The following is a 15,467-nucleotide window of genomic DNA, read 5'->3' as shown; positions in this document are numbered from 1 at the left end:
TGAAGGAGTAATCTCTGAGACTAGGAAGCTTATGCTAACTGCTCAGCGGGGGGCACACCAAGAGACCCTAACAAACACCACAAACACCGTGTGTGTGTGTGTGTGTGTGTGTGTGTCAAGTTTTGCCAGATCTTTTCCACTCATGCCTCTAAGCTATTAGATTTATTAAAGCAGGGTTGCTGGAGGGACACAGTAAAGCTATGTTCGGTGATTTTCCTACTTTAACACTCCCTCTACGCATGATAATCTGTTGTTTCATTGTTTATTTATTTATTTTATTTATATTATTGTTTTTATTGGATCTCCTTTTGCTCATGGCAATGGCTGCTCACTCTAATGTGAAATTTAAAACATCAGGAACATTGTATATGGAATGTTATAAGACTTTACAAATTACAGTAATAATAGACCCTTTTAAAACAGGTAAAATAATACTGCCCAAGATGTTTCTGTCCATTCTTCCACTGTGAGAGCACAACTCAGTGCTTTGGGTCTGAAACATGTATAGCTGTCAAGAAGTTGTTCACGATGAAAGGACAAAGACAGAAAATAAGAAAATCTGCAAATCAAACAAAGAAGTTCCAGGTGTTTTTAGAACAATGGACTGTACGCATCAGAGAACAGAAAAAAATATCAATGAATGTGTTTGTGATTACTTGGATCATGAGAAGCAGAAAATGCAAGTAACATCTGAGACTTAACTTTGGAAGTCTGGAAAAATATCTCTGCAGATTTCTTCAAAAACTGAATTAAAATCTCACAAAAAGAATGGAAGCTGTAATAAAAGCAAAGGGTAAATGCTAATACTATGTTATATTTAGTTGTTGAGGCTTCTGTGTATTTTGTCCTTAAACTGAAACATGAATAACTTGTACTTAATGGCCATTTTGAGTGGGAATTAAATAAATGAATAGTGGTCTCCGACTGAGACTGCACAGTTCTGCATGTTTTCGAGCAGGAAAATAACTAAATTGTGTTGAAATCCAGCCTTTCAGTACTAGAGTTAGATGCTCTTGATTTACAGAATAGAAACATGTCTGTTGCAAGGAATTTCTGGATGCTTTTATTTTGATGGTGTATTTCCTTTGAGAGATACAGTATTTTGACAGTATATTGTAACATATTACCTGTATAGATACCTACTAAACCAAAGCTAAACTGTGTCGATTTACAGTATAACTATTTTTGTCTCAAACCTTATGGGCTACTATAACAGTTTTATATGCTCTCTTAAAGGTTTATCTGTTAAATTGGAACCTAATATTTTGGCAGTGGCCCCCACCCTTTTTCACACAATGGACCGGGGGCAATCTCACCAGGCCAGGCTCCACATGTACATGCCAACTCTGTAACTGGAGCCAGTGTTTCTGGAGCTTTTATCGTGCCCGCTGCACGCATCTCTCTGACTCTGCGTGCTTGTACACTTGAAGTTTGCGCCACATAGCTGATTGCACAGGCTCTCACGTCTGAGAGTATGGGAACGCAAACAGAGGGAGAGAGACAGGGGCAGCACTGAGGAAACAAGAGAGAAAGGAAAATATGCCCTCACTTCCTCTCTTATCTCTTTTGGTCCTTTCTCTCCATCATTCACTTCTTGCCCAATTGATTAGATTCCCATTTGAAGTTTGCAGAAAAACAATCAACGCTATGAAGTCCCACAAGATTATCGGTAATGGTTTTCTAAGCCACGTACCTTGTTTTTGTATTGCCTGCCATATTTCTCTATCATCACATGCATACAGATTGGAGAAACGGGAAAATGTGGGGGAAAGATTGGCTTGCCTCATTGATATTCCGCACACTTGTGAAGGCTCTCAGTATTAGGCCGGCTTTCATTCGACCGGACTGCAGTCAGAATCTAAAACAATGCACAAATGTAGATTGGCCTGACCGAGCAGGCATATGATGTGGATAGAAAGCAATTTTTCATCCCATTAGCTGTCTGATAAGACTGCAAAGTGATGAAAGTCGGGGCTGATTAGATGAATTGCATTCTGATTTTTTCTAAGAATATCAGCACTATATGGTGCGATTAGGTTAATGGTATTTTTCACTGTTGCAACCAAACTTGTCACTCACTCTTGAACTGCCTAATGGGAGAGAGAAGTAGACAGGAAACATGAAAAGCAGTAGAAGGCTGTGTACCAGCCACACATACAAAGCCATGGATGCATCATTTCACCATTATTATGATTATCATTTTTTTTACATCTATTTTTAGTCCGTTATTCTGGTTTCAGGAGGAGGAATCTCTTAAGCATGGCCACACTTGAGAGGGAGCACAAGTGAAGTATCAACTTCACATTCTTGCACACGTTTTTATTACATGGTGACATAAACAATATTCTATCTCGTTTGTCTCAGTGAAGTTTTGTTGAGGAAATTGAATAGACTGTAGACAGTTTGATTAATAATGTGCCAGTTATCCAGCGATGGGGCGTTCAGCTGTTAAATTATTCTGGGGTCTGCCTACACTACACACATAATGAGCAATGCTTGTACTGTGATTGTGTGTGTTATAAAATATGTAACATGAATGCCTCCATTGTCTTTTTTACAGTCCATGCTTGTGAGACAAGTGCCACATATGATGTCAGGTACATTTGATTCCTTTTTTAGGTAATGTTTAGATAATTAATTATTATTATTATTATTATTATTATTGTATTATATTATTATAAGTAGTAGTAGTAGTATCATTATTCTGTATTCTCATTCATTGTCATTAGTTTTGGAGGTCTCTAAATTGAGAGATGCTAATTAAAATTGTTCATCCACTGTTTTAGCACAGTGGGTTCTTACCCATTATGTGCAGTGATCAGCTCCATTTAGAACAGGCCCTCTTTTATCCTTTCCTACAGCAGTATTGTGTAATGAGGTTACTTCATCAAAGTCAGTCTCTCAACACCCTGTTTTTGTGTGGTTAAATGCCAGAATTTGTTGAGTCAGCAAATTGCTCAATATATTCAAAGGACATGTAGTATGTTTTTGTTTGTTTATTGCAAATCAGGGAGTATTTCACAAAGCAAGATTTCTCAGTTAGCCTAGAAAACAAGAATGTCCAATAGGAGAAGAGCTAAAGAACGTTCCTATTGGACAATCCTCAACTTTTGGCTTAAGTTATCCAGCTTACTGAGAAATCTTGCTTTGTGAAATGCCCCCAGAGAACTTCAGTGATGCCCAAACATTGCACCATGTAGCCAACCTTAAACAGCCTTCACAATTTGTTGTAAGAAAACTGGGCGATAGCTGTGATTTATCCTTTCAGCACGAGTTGTCGTGTAGACTGTGTCACTACCAAATCAGTGGATAATGATGATAAAATAGGAGTCATCCTAAGGTTTTAAAATTATTTAGGTGATCTAATTTAATTTTCTAGACCAAAAGTAAATATTTACTGAAAGGATCCATTCTACACTTTTCTGTATTTTATTGTTTTCTTTGAGTTTCACTTATAAGGTTTGTGTAGGGGTTAGTGATTTATGACCAAAATGGTCATAATTCATATCTACATGACTATTTTCCAACCTCTCTTTATATCTTAGAATTAAACAGTCTGTTCCTGTTGATGTGCCTTTAAGACTCATATATGTAAATAACGTCTTACTGGCTGCCCTGTATTGTGCCATCTTCAAAAAGCAGTCCAAGCTGAAACACTCTTTATAACTTCAGTTTGAGTGGGTGGGGCTAAAACACTGTGGACCTGAATAGGTGGTCATATGCAAGTGTCTTGGTTTTGTGGCATCACAAAAACAGTCAATCCAAAACGGGCTGCTTGTGCAGCTTAATTTCCATAGACGGACTGTACAGACTGGGGAGTGAACAGTACATTTTAAAACCTCTACAGTGTTTACGTACTGCATCCAACTCTTTAATTAAAAAAGTTATTAAATTAATTTTATAATAATTCAATTTCCATGATATGGGCCCTTAAGGTAAGGTAATTTTGAATTAAACTTAATAAGCTAAAATAGCTACTAGTCTTCATTATTTCAACAAATCCTGACACTTGCATAGTAAGATGGGTGTAGATTTTTAAATTTCTTTCTCTTTCCTTTCCTCTTTCAGGAAGCCCTCTCATCTGCCTTTTTGTTTGTATCAGAAATAAAGTGCTGATCAATTCATGAGCTCTCTAGCTGATTTGGGATTTGCCATTCTCTCCAATTGATTTTTGTCTATTAAGCAAAGAAACAAGCATTTGAGGAATTGAGGAATCAGATACGATTGATCTGTTTCATTTAAATGCTCTGAACAGTTTGCCAATAAAGACAATACATGTGTATAGATAGTTAAGCTCATCACACTGCCTGAGGACTTGTGGCTAGGTGGATTGTAGTTGTGGGTTTAAGGCTCTTGTATGTGCTAGAAAGGGATCAATGCCTATAGCATCTATAGCATTTCACCCATTATCATCAATACCACCCAGTATCATACCTCAGCAGTACCACAGAGATAAAGAATCAAAAGATTAAAAATGCACACATGCAGATACTACACCTACATCCATTCAGAAATATAGTCTAGGATTCATTACTGATCAGGGCTGGGTTTCCCAAAAGCACCTTAACTGGTACCATTTTAACTGGTAGACAGAGTGCTCAGTGTGATGCTCCTGCTAACGTTTGAAAGTTCTCTTTGTAAAGATGCTTTTGGGAAAACACAGCTTATCTACTAGATTAGTTACTTGTCTGAAGTTAAAAAGATGGACTTAAGAAGTGATTTTAGAATATGTTTGAAGGTTATTTTCGTGTGCTTGTATTTTTGTTTGTTTGTTTGTTCAGCGTTTTTGCTTTTTTAATCACTAAGAAGAATTTGTGAAAACACATACATTCAACAGTGTTAAATTCACTTTAGTTTTTAAAGACTCACAGAGTCATGCTGTATTGTGAGGACCAGCCTTTGGGTAGTTACTCAAAAAAGTAATCCGTTACAAATTACTCATTACTTCTCAGTAGGAAAGTAGTAGTCCCATAATCCTTTCATTAAGTTATGTTGAAAGAAATAGCCAGTCAATGTAAATATCATAAAACATATGTGACTATTCCTGCTTCTGAACACAGAGCCAGTTATGCTTTATTAAAATTATGAATGGCTTATGTTTCTTGAAAACCTAGAAAGCAGTCAGCATAAACAGTGCAGAAGCATCTGCCTCAAAGTAAATTGTTTATGAATGAAATGTAAAGTTTACAGAGCTGCTTCTGAATGAAAATCAGATCTGGTCTGTTTAGGTGAGGACGAACATCCGTTTCATATAAGCATAGAACATGTGATGAAAATAATTTAAACTATAACTCGCACTGCATCAGAAAAAGTAATTATATTACTGTAGCACATTACTTTATACTACTTATACTACTTTATACTACGTTACCTGCACCACTGTTGAGAACCTACCCCCATAACAGCAAGCCTACTACATGCTTCAAACTTATTCAGTCCAGAAGAGTGAGCAAAGAAAGATGTGCAGGGTGATAATAGGTGATATGAACAGCACCTTCAGCACCTACCCTCCATCTTCACAGATTGAATAGTAATTAGTGAGGAGCTTTACTGCTCTATGCCTTTGATCCTGTATGTCTCCTCTAATGGAGAGGAAATGCAAAATAGCTTCAGCTCTCCATTTCAGTCTGTCTTTACAATGTACTGGACATATTTATACTAATGAATCTGTACTCAGTAGTTTGTGTGTATGGTTGTATGTACAAAAACTTACATTTTAAGAGACTCGCTGACCATTTGTAGCAGAGAAATGGCAAAAATTTGCCATGTTTTTGTGCTTGTGACAAGTGACTGGGTCTGAAGCAGTGGTTGCCAGTAACACTGTTCCACTGGTCGAGTTGAACCATCCAGGTCTATTACCACTTTATATGATATTTATTTAACAAATAAGAATAAGAATTGCAGAAAACCAAGCACTAATGACAAAACAGCCTCTAATGTGAATTTAATCTTAATCAGAGGTGGAAAAAGTACACAAAACTATCCTTAAGTGAAAGTATAGATACTGTGTCAAAATATTACTCAAATAAAAGTGGAAGTATGGAACTAAAAATATACACTGACCCGTCACTTGATTAAGTGCACCTACTTGTAGCTACACTCATTGTCCATTTTATCCCACTTACCATATAGGAGCACTTTGTAGTTCTACAATTACAGACTGTAGTCCATCTGTTTCTCTGCATACTTTGTTCACCCTTTTCTTCAATGGTGAGGACCCCCACGGGACCACCACAGAGCAGATATTATTTGGGTGGTGGATCATTCTTAGCACTGCAGTGACGCTGACGTGGAGGTGATGTGTTAGTGTTTGTTGTGCTAGTGCGAGTGGATCAGACACAGCAGTGCTGCTGGAGTTTTTAAACACTATGTCCACTCATTGTCCACTCTATTAGACACACTTACCTTGTTGGTCCACCTTTTAGATGTAAAGACAGAGGGAGTAGCTCATCTGCTACAGAAATTTAAATGCTAAATGTGTTTTAAATGTTGGAAATAAGTTATGCTACTGTTTGACTTACACTGTTATGATTTTTTGGCAACACATTCTAACCAAAACTAATTATTTTTTTAGGGATCACTGTAAAAGTGATACTAAGAGTGGATAAATGAATACACTAAATAAAAGTCAAGTATAGTCCAGTGATTATGAATTTCATTTCCATGAGCTTTAGTAGGTTTTTACTGGAGAATGGGAAACACTTAAGTAGTTGCCAGTGGTTTCATCTTACCAAACTAATTGATAGAGCACTATTTCCATATTATGAAACACAAGGATAATAAAGCCTAACATTTAAAACTGCATGTCCTTCAATGAGCATAAATGATCAAATCATAGTGATGTCAGAGGACATGAAAAGATCACGCAGAATACAGAAGCTTGTACTAAGAGGAATAGTAAACCCCAGTGCTCTTACAGAATTGGTAGATAGATCTGACTTGTGTTTGCTCTTTTATTTTTTCCAGAGGAGGAACGTAAGCCTACTGGTAAGCCTGGCTTGGCTGGCTGGCTGGGGAGTAGTGCTGCTGGCTGCTAGGCTGTACTGGATGGGCAACAGGCCTCCAAACTTCTCCAACTCTGACAACCCAGCGGCTGATTCACCTCATCTCCTCACCAGAACACTCACCTTCCTGTACCTGCCAGCTGCCAATGCCTGGCTCCTCCTCTGTCCTCACACCCTCAGTTTTGACTGGTCTATGGATGCCATACCCCTCCTCAGAACTATTGCTGACTGGAGGAACTTCTACTCAGTTGCATTTTACTCAGGATTTGTGCTCCTTGCTTGGTCTGGCTTGAGAAACAAAGATTCCACCGTGTTCCACAAGACCAATGGAAAATCCCATGTCACCAATGGAAAGTCCATGATAAACGGCCTCCATCACATTGACGGGGATCAACACCACAACAACAATCACCACCACAATGGCTTAACTATGTTAGAATTTCCTAAGAACACACAGAATGGGTGTGCCAAACCCCTTCCCTCTGCCACTCGTGCCTCACTGCCATCCAAAGAGAACATGGTAGTCTTTTCCCTTAGTCTGCTGGCTTTGCCTTTCCTCCCTGCAACCAACTTGTTCTTCTATGTGGGCTTTGTGGTGGCTGAAAGGGTGCTGTACATCCCCAGCATGGGCTTCTGTCTTCTGGTGACGCTGGGGCTGAGGTCTTTGTATGTTTCTATGAGGCGAAAGAGCTCCAGAGTGCTGCTGCTGAGCTGTGCTGCTGGTGTGGTCCTGCTCTATAGCCTTAAAACAGTCTACAGGAACCAGGACTGGCGGAGTGAGGAAATGCTCTACAAATCTGGCATCACAGTTAATCCTGCTAAAGGTAGGAGAGCAGAGGACTGGCTTTTTAATTTTAGGTGTTCCATACATTTTTTTTTTTTTGCAATTTGTTCTTCTGTAATAGCAACAAGGCCATGGGCATTTATATAAATAAAACAAATGTTGTTGGTCAGCTCTGCCAAGAAATGGAGGAATGCTTCTGTAATTAATAAACTACTTTTCTGTCTTTCAGCCTGGGGTAACCTTGGCAATGTCTTGAAGAACCAGGGCAAGATGGCAGAGGCAGAGGAAGCATACAGAAACGCGCTATACTACCGCAGCAACATGGCTGACATGCTTTACAACCTGTAAGTTCTCAGTCCTACTCATTCAAACCCAAATTCAATTCTTTCCACTGTCCTTAGCCTTTCCTGGAAATCTAGTTGGATAGACCAGCAAACAAAGCACCCAAATGATGCAAATTGATGTAAATACATGAAACATGTATCCCTTCCAACCGGGCGATTTAATGAACGTTCGTATAGAAAACTGGTTGTTTTTAGCTGTATTGGGTTATAGTTTTTTTGTGCTAGAATCAAAATGTGCTCTGTCTGCTATAACTTATCAGTTGTCTCTTGTTCTCTCGCTAAGGGGTCTGCTGCTGCAGGAGAGTGAACGCTTCTCTGAAGCTCTTCATTACTACAAATTGGCCATTGGGAGCAGGCCGACCCTGGCTTGTAAGCTCGTCACATCTCCCCTTAGTTTCACTAAGTAGAGTCAATTATTGAACTAATTTTGTGTCTCAGTCTCTGCTTCATTCAAATAAATGTATCCACAATGAAAATATTGAAAGTAATTCTATACTTTGCTTACAAGATGGATGAAACACTTGTTTTAATTGCATCAGGCTTATTACATTGTTGCTTAGCACATCTTTTTGCATCACGTTCACCACTATTCTCATTATTTCCTTCTCTGTAACAGCTGCATATTTGAACACTGGTATTATCCTGGTGTCTCAAGGAAATGTGGATGAAGCCAAACGCACCTTTCAGACCTGTGCAGGCATCCCAGATGAGAACCTGAAGGACCCCCATGCTCACAAAAGCTCAGTCACCAGCTGCCTGTACAATCTGGGCAAGCTGCTGCACGAACAGGGCCAGCAGGAGGTACTGTAATGTCTGGCACCCAGCACTACAGCATTTCACTGGGCTCCCTATCCTCCATAGGGTGGTCAAACATGGCCTGAGAGAGTGTTGTAAACCAGTCATAAGACTCTGCCTCCTCTGCACATTGGGAAACTGAGCTTTAAGATAAATTAGACCCAGGGATAAGCTGGAAACGAGCCCTAGGTCTCAGTACTCAGGAGAGGCAGAGAGTTTTTGTTTAGGCAGACTGGATACAGTCATTAGATACACTGTATGGCCAGAAGTATGTGGATGCCATGTCTTTATGGACCTTGCTTTGTGCACAAGGGCACAGTCATATTGGATTAGGAAAGGGCCTTCCCCAAACTGTTGCAAAAAAAGTTATATGTATAAAATTGTCTAAAATAACTTTGTATCCTGTGACATTAACATCGCCCTTGACTGGAATTAAGGGGCCTTGCTAAAAAACAGATCCAGACCATTACCGTTCCAGTAGATAGTGTTCTCCTGGCATCTGCCAAACCCAGATTAATTCATCAGACTTCCAGATGGTGAAGCGTGATCCATCAGTCCATTCCAGTGGTTCCAGTGTCCATTGGTGGCGTGCTTTACACTACTCCAGCCCATGCTTGGCATTGCTAGTGATCTTAGACCTGTTTGCAGCTGCTTGGCCATTGAAACCCTTTTCATGAATTTCCAGACACACAGTTCTTGTGCTGATGTTGCTTCCAGTTTGGAACTCTGTAGTAAGTGTTGCTACAGAAGAGAGGCGATTTTTATGTGCTTCAGCTTTACTCGCTCTGTGAGTTTGCGTGGTCTGCTGCTTTGTGGATGCCTGAGGCAGATCTAGCAGGGCAGAAATTCACAATCTGACTTGTAGCAGCAGTGGCATCCTTTAGCTGTGCCACATTTAAAGTCACTGAGCTCTTCAGTACGACCCATGCTACTTCCAGTGAATGAATGTAGCTAAAACACCTGAACTAATTTGGAGGGATGTCCACATACTTATAATGTATAATGGGTCCACTGTAGGTGCCACCTTTGTGCCACTTAACTATTCACCTTGAAAGATAAAATGCACCCATTTCATCTATGTATTTTACTGTGTTACACTGATATTTACCTCAGTGGCTGATCTTTTTTATTGTTTTCTGATTTGTCACTGTTCTGGACTTCACAGGAGGCACTGTCTGTGTACAAAGAAGCTGTGAGGATGATGCCTCGCCAGTTTGCACCTCAGAGCCTTTATAACATGATTGGTGAGTTAACAGAGGATGCTTTTAATTCAATCTATTTCATGTTTGCCAAGTGGAGGGAGGTGAAAAACATAAAACAGCAGTGGGGCAAAATAGCTAGAAAGGTTGCATCCTGTTCCTGGGACCTGTTTGATTTCCAGTGATACCTGAGGCCATCTGAGGCCAGGAGTCCATTGGCAGGGTTCACACTCCGTGGGAAGGATGGCTTAGTCTTCTTTGCTCAGACTTTACATGTAATTGATCTATCAATGTGCCACCCAAAAATATGTTCTTTCGTAGTTGTTTCATTCTCTTGTTAGACGTGCTTTACAGACCCTTGACAAAAATCCCAGGCTCAGGCTCATACATGTAGCATGCAGCTCAGTTTTTTTTTTTTAAAGCTTGTGTATATTCTGTAAAACTTGCCCAACCTCATCTTACATCTTTGGTCATATGGCAAGAATTGGTTAGTTAGCGCTCTTCTAAACTGTGTTCAGCTGTTCTACAGCATTATGTGAGTTGCAGCTTGAAAAGATCTGGAAATTAGTTATCTGTGACATGCAGGGAGGATGTGTTGGCCCTCAACCTCCTAGATTGGTCATTATCAAAAAACAGGGGTAACATGCTGAAAATAGGAAGTGAGAAACACTGGGAGAAAATGGGGCAAAAAAAGAAGAACAAACATCCTGCTAAGACTGGAATGGGCTAGACAAAAATTAAGAGGGACAGAGCACACCTGTTTGTGCAGCTAGAGTGAGATTTGAACCTAGGGGGAGGACAGCCACTGCTGATATATGAGGGAGATGTATTTCTCATTACAAAGGCCAGTTTTATAACCACAGTGCTCCTGGCCTGCACACTGTTTTTCACAACATAAACATCACTGAACAAGCATTCCACTGCATAGTATTGTCAGAATGGACTACAATGTATGCTAGAGCACAAATGGGGCTTTAACAACACCACCTAGTGTTTATGTGTAAAGACATTTTTGACAAGACATTGATTTTCCTCTATTGCTTTGTCTTTAAATCTTAATCAAATGCTAACTGCCACAGAAAGTTTGATTCAAAAATTCAATGACCTTGAATTTAATATTAAATTAATTCCCCTTAATATTACATTATTAGAATGTAACAGTTGAAGGTTTCTGTTTTTCTTATTTTACACATAAATGATAGATATCTACATACCACAGTGAAAAAAACAGTTGTATGACAGATTATCCGCAGTTAACCTTGACCTTTGGTGTTTGACCTCTTCAGGTGAGGCTTATATGAGGCTGAATAATCTAGAAGAGGCGGGGCATTGGTACAGAGAATCACTGAAGGCCAAGCTGGACCACGTCCCTGCCCACCTAACCTATGGGAAGCTGCTGTCTGTCATGGTGAGTCAGACTGTTAATCATCCTTCACCCCTCCTCCTTAATATTAAGCATCTAATCTGTTTGTGAGTTAACCACCTTCTCAGTGGACTTCAGTGGATCACTGATATGCCAAGAAGTTGTTAATAATTTGTTATTAGATTTTTTACATTTTTATTAGATTTTTTTGGCATTAAAGTAAAGGAAATGCACTGTACTGAAACAAGTGTATAATTAACACGTGTACAGTTTCACAATATGAAGGTAATGAGAACCTCACAGTTAAGAAAGAGGAGAGAGTTGCACATTGAAGTGCAACACACACAGAAACACACACACACACACATACATACATCTCTCTTTAACACCATTTTGCATTATGACTGCCTTTAGCTTCATTGGGTGTTTTGAGGGGTCAAAGTTCCTGTTATATAAATGCTCTCAGCTACCAAGCATCAACTGTAGCATGAGAACTGCTAACATTAATGTAAAGCAGATGCCAAATAAACAGCCAGTCAGAGTGGAAAAGCTGGCATATCTGTAATAATGATATTTACTTATGCTTTAGCAAGTCATATTTCTATCTGGAATAACTGAAATGATATTCAGTGGGTGGTTAAGGACCATTCATTCCTTTTGAATTTATAGAATGGATCTGAAGAAAGATCAAGGTGACCTGAGAACTGTGAAGTTGGCTGAGTCTTGGGGTTTCAGCTGTGATTCTTGCATATGTTAATGTAGATTCTGATGGGATGTGGTCTTTTTAACAGGGTCAGACAGCAGAGGCAGAGCACTATTTCCTGAAGGCCATAGAGCTGGAACCCACCAAGGGAAACTGTTACATGCACTACGGTAGGGCAGTACAACCAGATGTAATCTCTTTAATTATTAATAACAATAATTAATAACATTTAAGCTGCTGATGAGCAGATAGTAAGAGTTTTCTTTCACAGTATGAACCAAATGTTGACATGTTTAAGAGCTCTGTATTGAGGTGCTATTATTTGGGAGATGCAAAATTAATCTATCCATACACAGAAACTGTGCTCTGATCTTGCTAATGGAAGCCACTACCCTCTATTGCTGTTCTCAAGCTGCATTACAGAAGATCTTAATGCTTAATTCTGCTGTTGACATGAAAAATGGCAGACATTGTTCACATGGATTGTTAACTTATTTTCGGCTGAAGGAAATTATTTTTGTAACATACCACTTCAATTTATTGATTTTAAGGGGTCAGGAGGTCATTCTGTGCCATAATTACTGTTGTCTTGCTGTTACCTTTTTATTTATAGGGAGTTATGGTTGAATGTGCAAATCATTTCATGATCACATTATTTTAGGGTTTGGTCAGAATCATCATTGTCAATATATTTAACCCCCACCATCCCCTTTCAGGTCAGTTTCTGCTGGACCAGTCTCGAGTAACAGAAGCTGCTGTAATGGCAGAGAAAGCTGCTGAACTGGACAGCTCAGAGTTTGACGTAGTTTTCAGCGCAGCTCATATGCTCAGGTGTGTGTGTTATATATGGTCTTTAACAGACTGCAGATTCAGAGATGTAAAGGCCTGGAGATGTAAGGCCTCTGATGGATGAGGGATAAAATGCTTGGTCATTAAGAAGGAACCCCAGATCCCACATTATCCTCTCTATGACTGATCCCTTCTGTCTTCAGGATACCACACAAGCCTCCCATACACAGGAAATATAAGCAGGGAACTCTAAGACCACTATGTCCTTTTACCTATGCTCACTGTCCCCCACGTCATCTTCAATAAAATTGAAGAGTTAGTGGGACATGAGAGGTGTAAGAGATCCATGGTTTTCTGATCATATCTCTTCCACAGTGTTCCCCTCTTTTTGGGATTTAAAACAACACTATCGATAAAGTGGGTTTCCCCTTGACTGTAGAGCCACACTTGTATTAAGGATATTTTCAATATGTGTCAAGAACAACAGCAAGTATTGACTTCCTCAGTTGATTCACCAGGCATTGAGGGTGGAGTACATCAACTGTTCCCTGTCACCCACAACTGTTGTATCATCACAGCATGCTAGTACACTTCATATAAATTTTTAACCTATTTTAATATGTGTTTTGTATGTCTTTAGGCAAGCCAGTCTGAATGAGGCAGCTGAAAGATATTATGGAAAAGCAGCAGATCTAAGACCAGATGTAAGTGTTCTATTAAATCCACAGCCATTAATATAATTAAAAGCATTAAATTATAATATTATGATTTAATTATAATATTGAGGGTTGAACTGGCAGGACAGGAGCAATAGACAGGACAAACATAGGAGCAGGAGGAAGCACAGACACAGAGCAACACACTGCAGAGGAAAGACAGGACAGGCAAAGGTCATGAGACAGGACAGACACAGGGGCAGGGAACAGTGCTGGAGTGCTGATCTTGGCTTTGAGGGCCTTGTTAGCAACCTCTGAGGTGACCACAGGTGTAGTGAGAGGCACAGGATGAGACATGGGCTAAACAAAGTATGAGGCTGCAGGGGAAAGTGGTGACATAATCAGCCACTGTTATAAAAGCTGAAGAGGTTGTGGACGGTGTGGCCCACTCAGATGCAGTGGAAGAGCCACATTGGCTGCAGGATGCCAGCACTCTATACTACATACAGTCATAACACATCCACACAGAAACACACATGCATATTTTGTTCATTGTCAGTACTATAAACATTCACTAAACTCAACTGTGTTTTTTTTTTTTATTAAAACAAGAAGTATAAAAATGCTTTTCATGAAGAAAATCACTCACTGTTTTTTCAGCTTGACCACTAAATCATTTGGTCTCACTCTCTCTCAGTATGCTGCTGCTCTGATGAACCTCGGGGCCATCCTCCACCTCAATGGGAAACTTCAGGAAGCCGAGGTCAACTACCTCCGTGCCCTACAGCTCAAACCAGATGACCTGATCACACAGTCCAACCTGCGCAAACTCTGGAACGTCATGCATAAACAGAGTGTGAGGGGCTCGGGGTCATGACCCTGCTTTAGATACTGACCCCTACAGATGGAGGCAGTTGTCAGTAAGAGTTTGAGGCTTGTGCTCCTCTGGTGTGGACAGGTTGGTGATGTGGGAGCAGAATCAGCACAACAGGCAGAAGCAGCTTGCATGGATCTGTGAGTCTGACAGATTGAGAATTGTGGTTGTGATTACTGAGTGTGAACTGATCCACTGTGGTTGGAGGACGTCCACCTCACACCCTGATGACCGAGAGAGGACCAGTGGAAGAGTACTTAAAAACGGCAGTACTTCACTTCTAGAACCGTCTGCTGTGAATGACACACAGCTGAAGGAAAGGAGTTTCTGTATTTTGTGAGTCATTCTGAAGGCCAGAGTTGTGATTATCATAATTGGTCATTTCTGCTGTTCACTTACAACACACTCAAGTGTGAACTAACAGGAGAAATTTTGAATATTATTTTCAGTAAAATTAAAAAACCTAGAAAGATTGTACCAAGAATTGAATGCCATGAATGAGAAATGATCATATACTGTATGTCGTTATTGTTTTTGTATGTAAACTGTTAATTTATTGGGGGCCTTTTTCACTCCCACATTAATTAGTTCAGCAACAAATGAACAAATGAACTGTTCCTCCTCAGAAATGTCAGATCATAAACAGCTCTCTGTTTGAAGATGCCCGTGAGTGATAGATCCTAGTTCTAGATTCACTGAAGTTTATTTGAGCGATGGTCTTTTCTTGGTAATTTATTATTAAACATATTGCAATCATCTTGTTAATTATTATTATTATTATTATTATTATTATTATTATTATTATCAGTGTTCCACATCACTCCTTTACCAAATTGAAGGCAATAAAAGGTCATGCTGATTGTCCTGAAGTTAGTCTGTGATTCCTGTCTGGATTCAAAATTTTCCTTTTTACATAACTTAATATCTCACTCATTCTTAAAATGCTCACTCACTCA

At 39.6% G+C, this 15,467-nt stretch overlaps 1 protein-coding gene across 1 annotated transcript in view; it reads left to right on the top strand.

Moving 5' to 3' along the window:
* tmtc2a (transmembrane O-mannosyltransferase targeting cadherins 2a) overlaps positions 1–15,230 on the top strand; it is a 48,148-nt gene extending 32,918 nt beyond the window's left edge. The window contains exons 3-12 of the mRNA XM_036563841.1: positions 6,967–7,828; positions 8,018–8,132; positions 8,416–8,501; positions 8,749–8,933; positions 10,093–10,171; positions 11,413–11,534; positions 12,281–12,362; positions 12,909–13,023; positions 13,622–13,685; positions 14,335–15,230. Coding sequence (XP_036419734.1) covers positions 6,967–7,828; positions 8,018–8,132; positions 8,416–8,501; positions 8,749–8,933; positions 10,093–10,171; positions 11,413–11,534; positions 12,281–12,362; positions 12,909–13,023; positions 13,622–13,685; positions 14,335–14,514 — 1,890 coding nt within the window. The 3' untranslated portion in view covers positions 14,515–15,230. The remainder of the gene's footprint in view (positions 1–6,966; positions 7,829–8,017; positions 8,133–8,415; positions 8,502–8,748; positions 8,934–10,092; positions 10,172–11,412; positions 11,535–12,280; positions 12,363–12,908; positions 13,024–13,621; positions 13,686–14,334) is intronic.
* The last annotated feature ends 237 nt before the right edge of the window (positions 15,231–15,467 follow it).

Source organism: Colossoma macropomum, unplaced genomic scaffold (genome assembly GCF_904425465.1).
Source record: "Colossoma macropomum unplaced genomic scaffold, Colossoma_macropomum, whole genome shotgun sequence".
NCBI classification, from domain to species: Eukaryota; Metazoa; Chordata; class Actinopteri; order Characiformes; family Serrasalmidae; genus Colossoma; species Colossoma macropomum.
The sequence above is the reverse complement of the archived record's forward strand: the minus strand, read 5'-3'. Positions and strand labels throughout refer to the sequence as shown.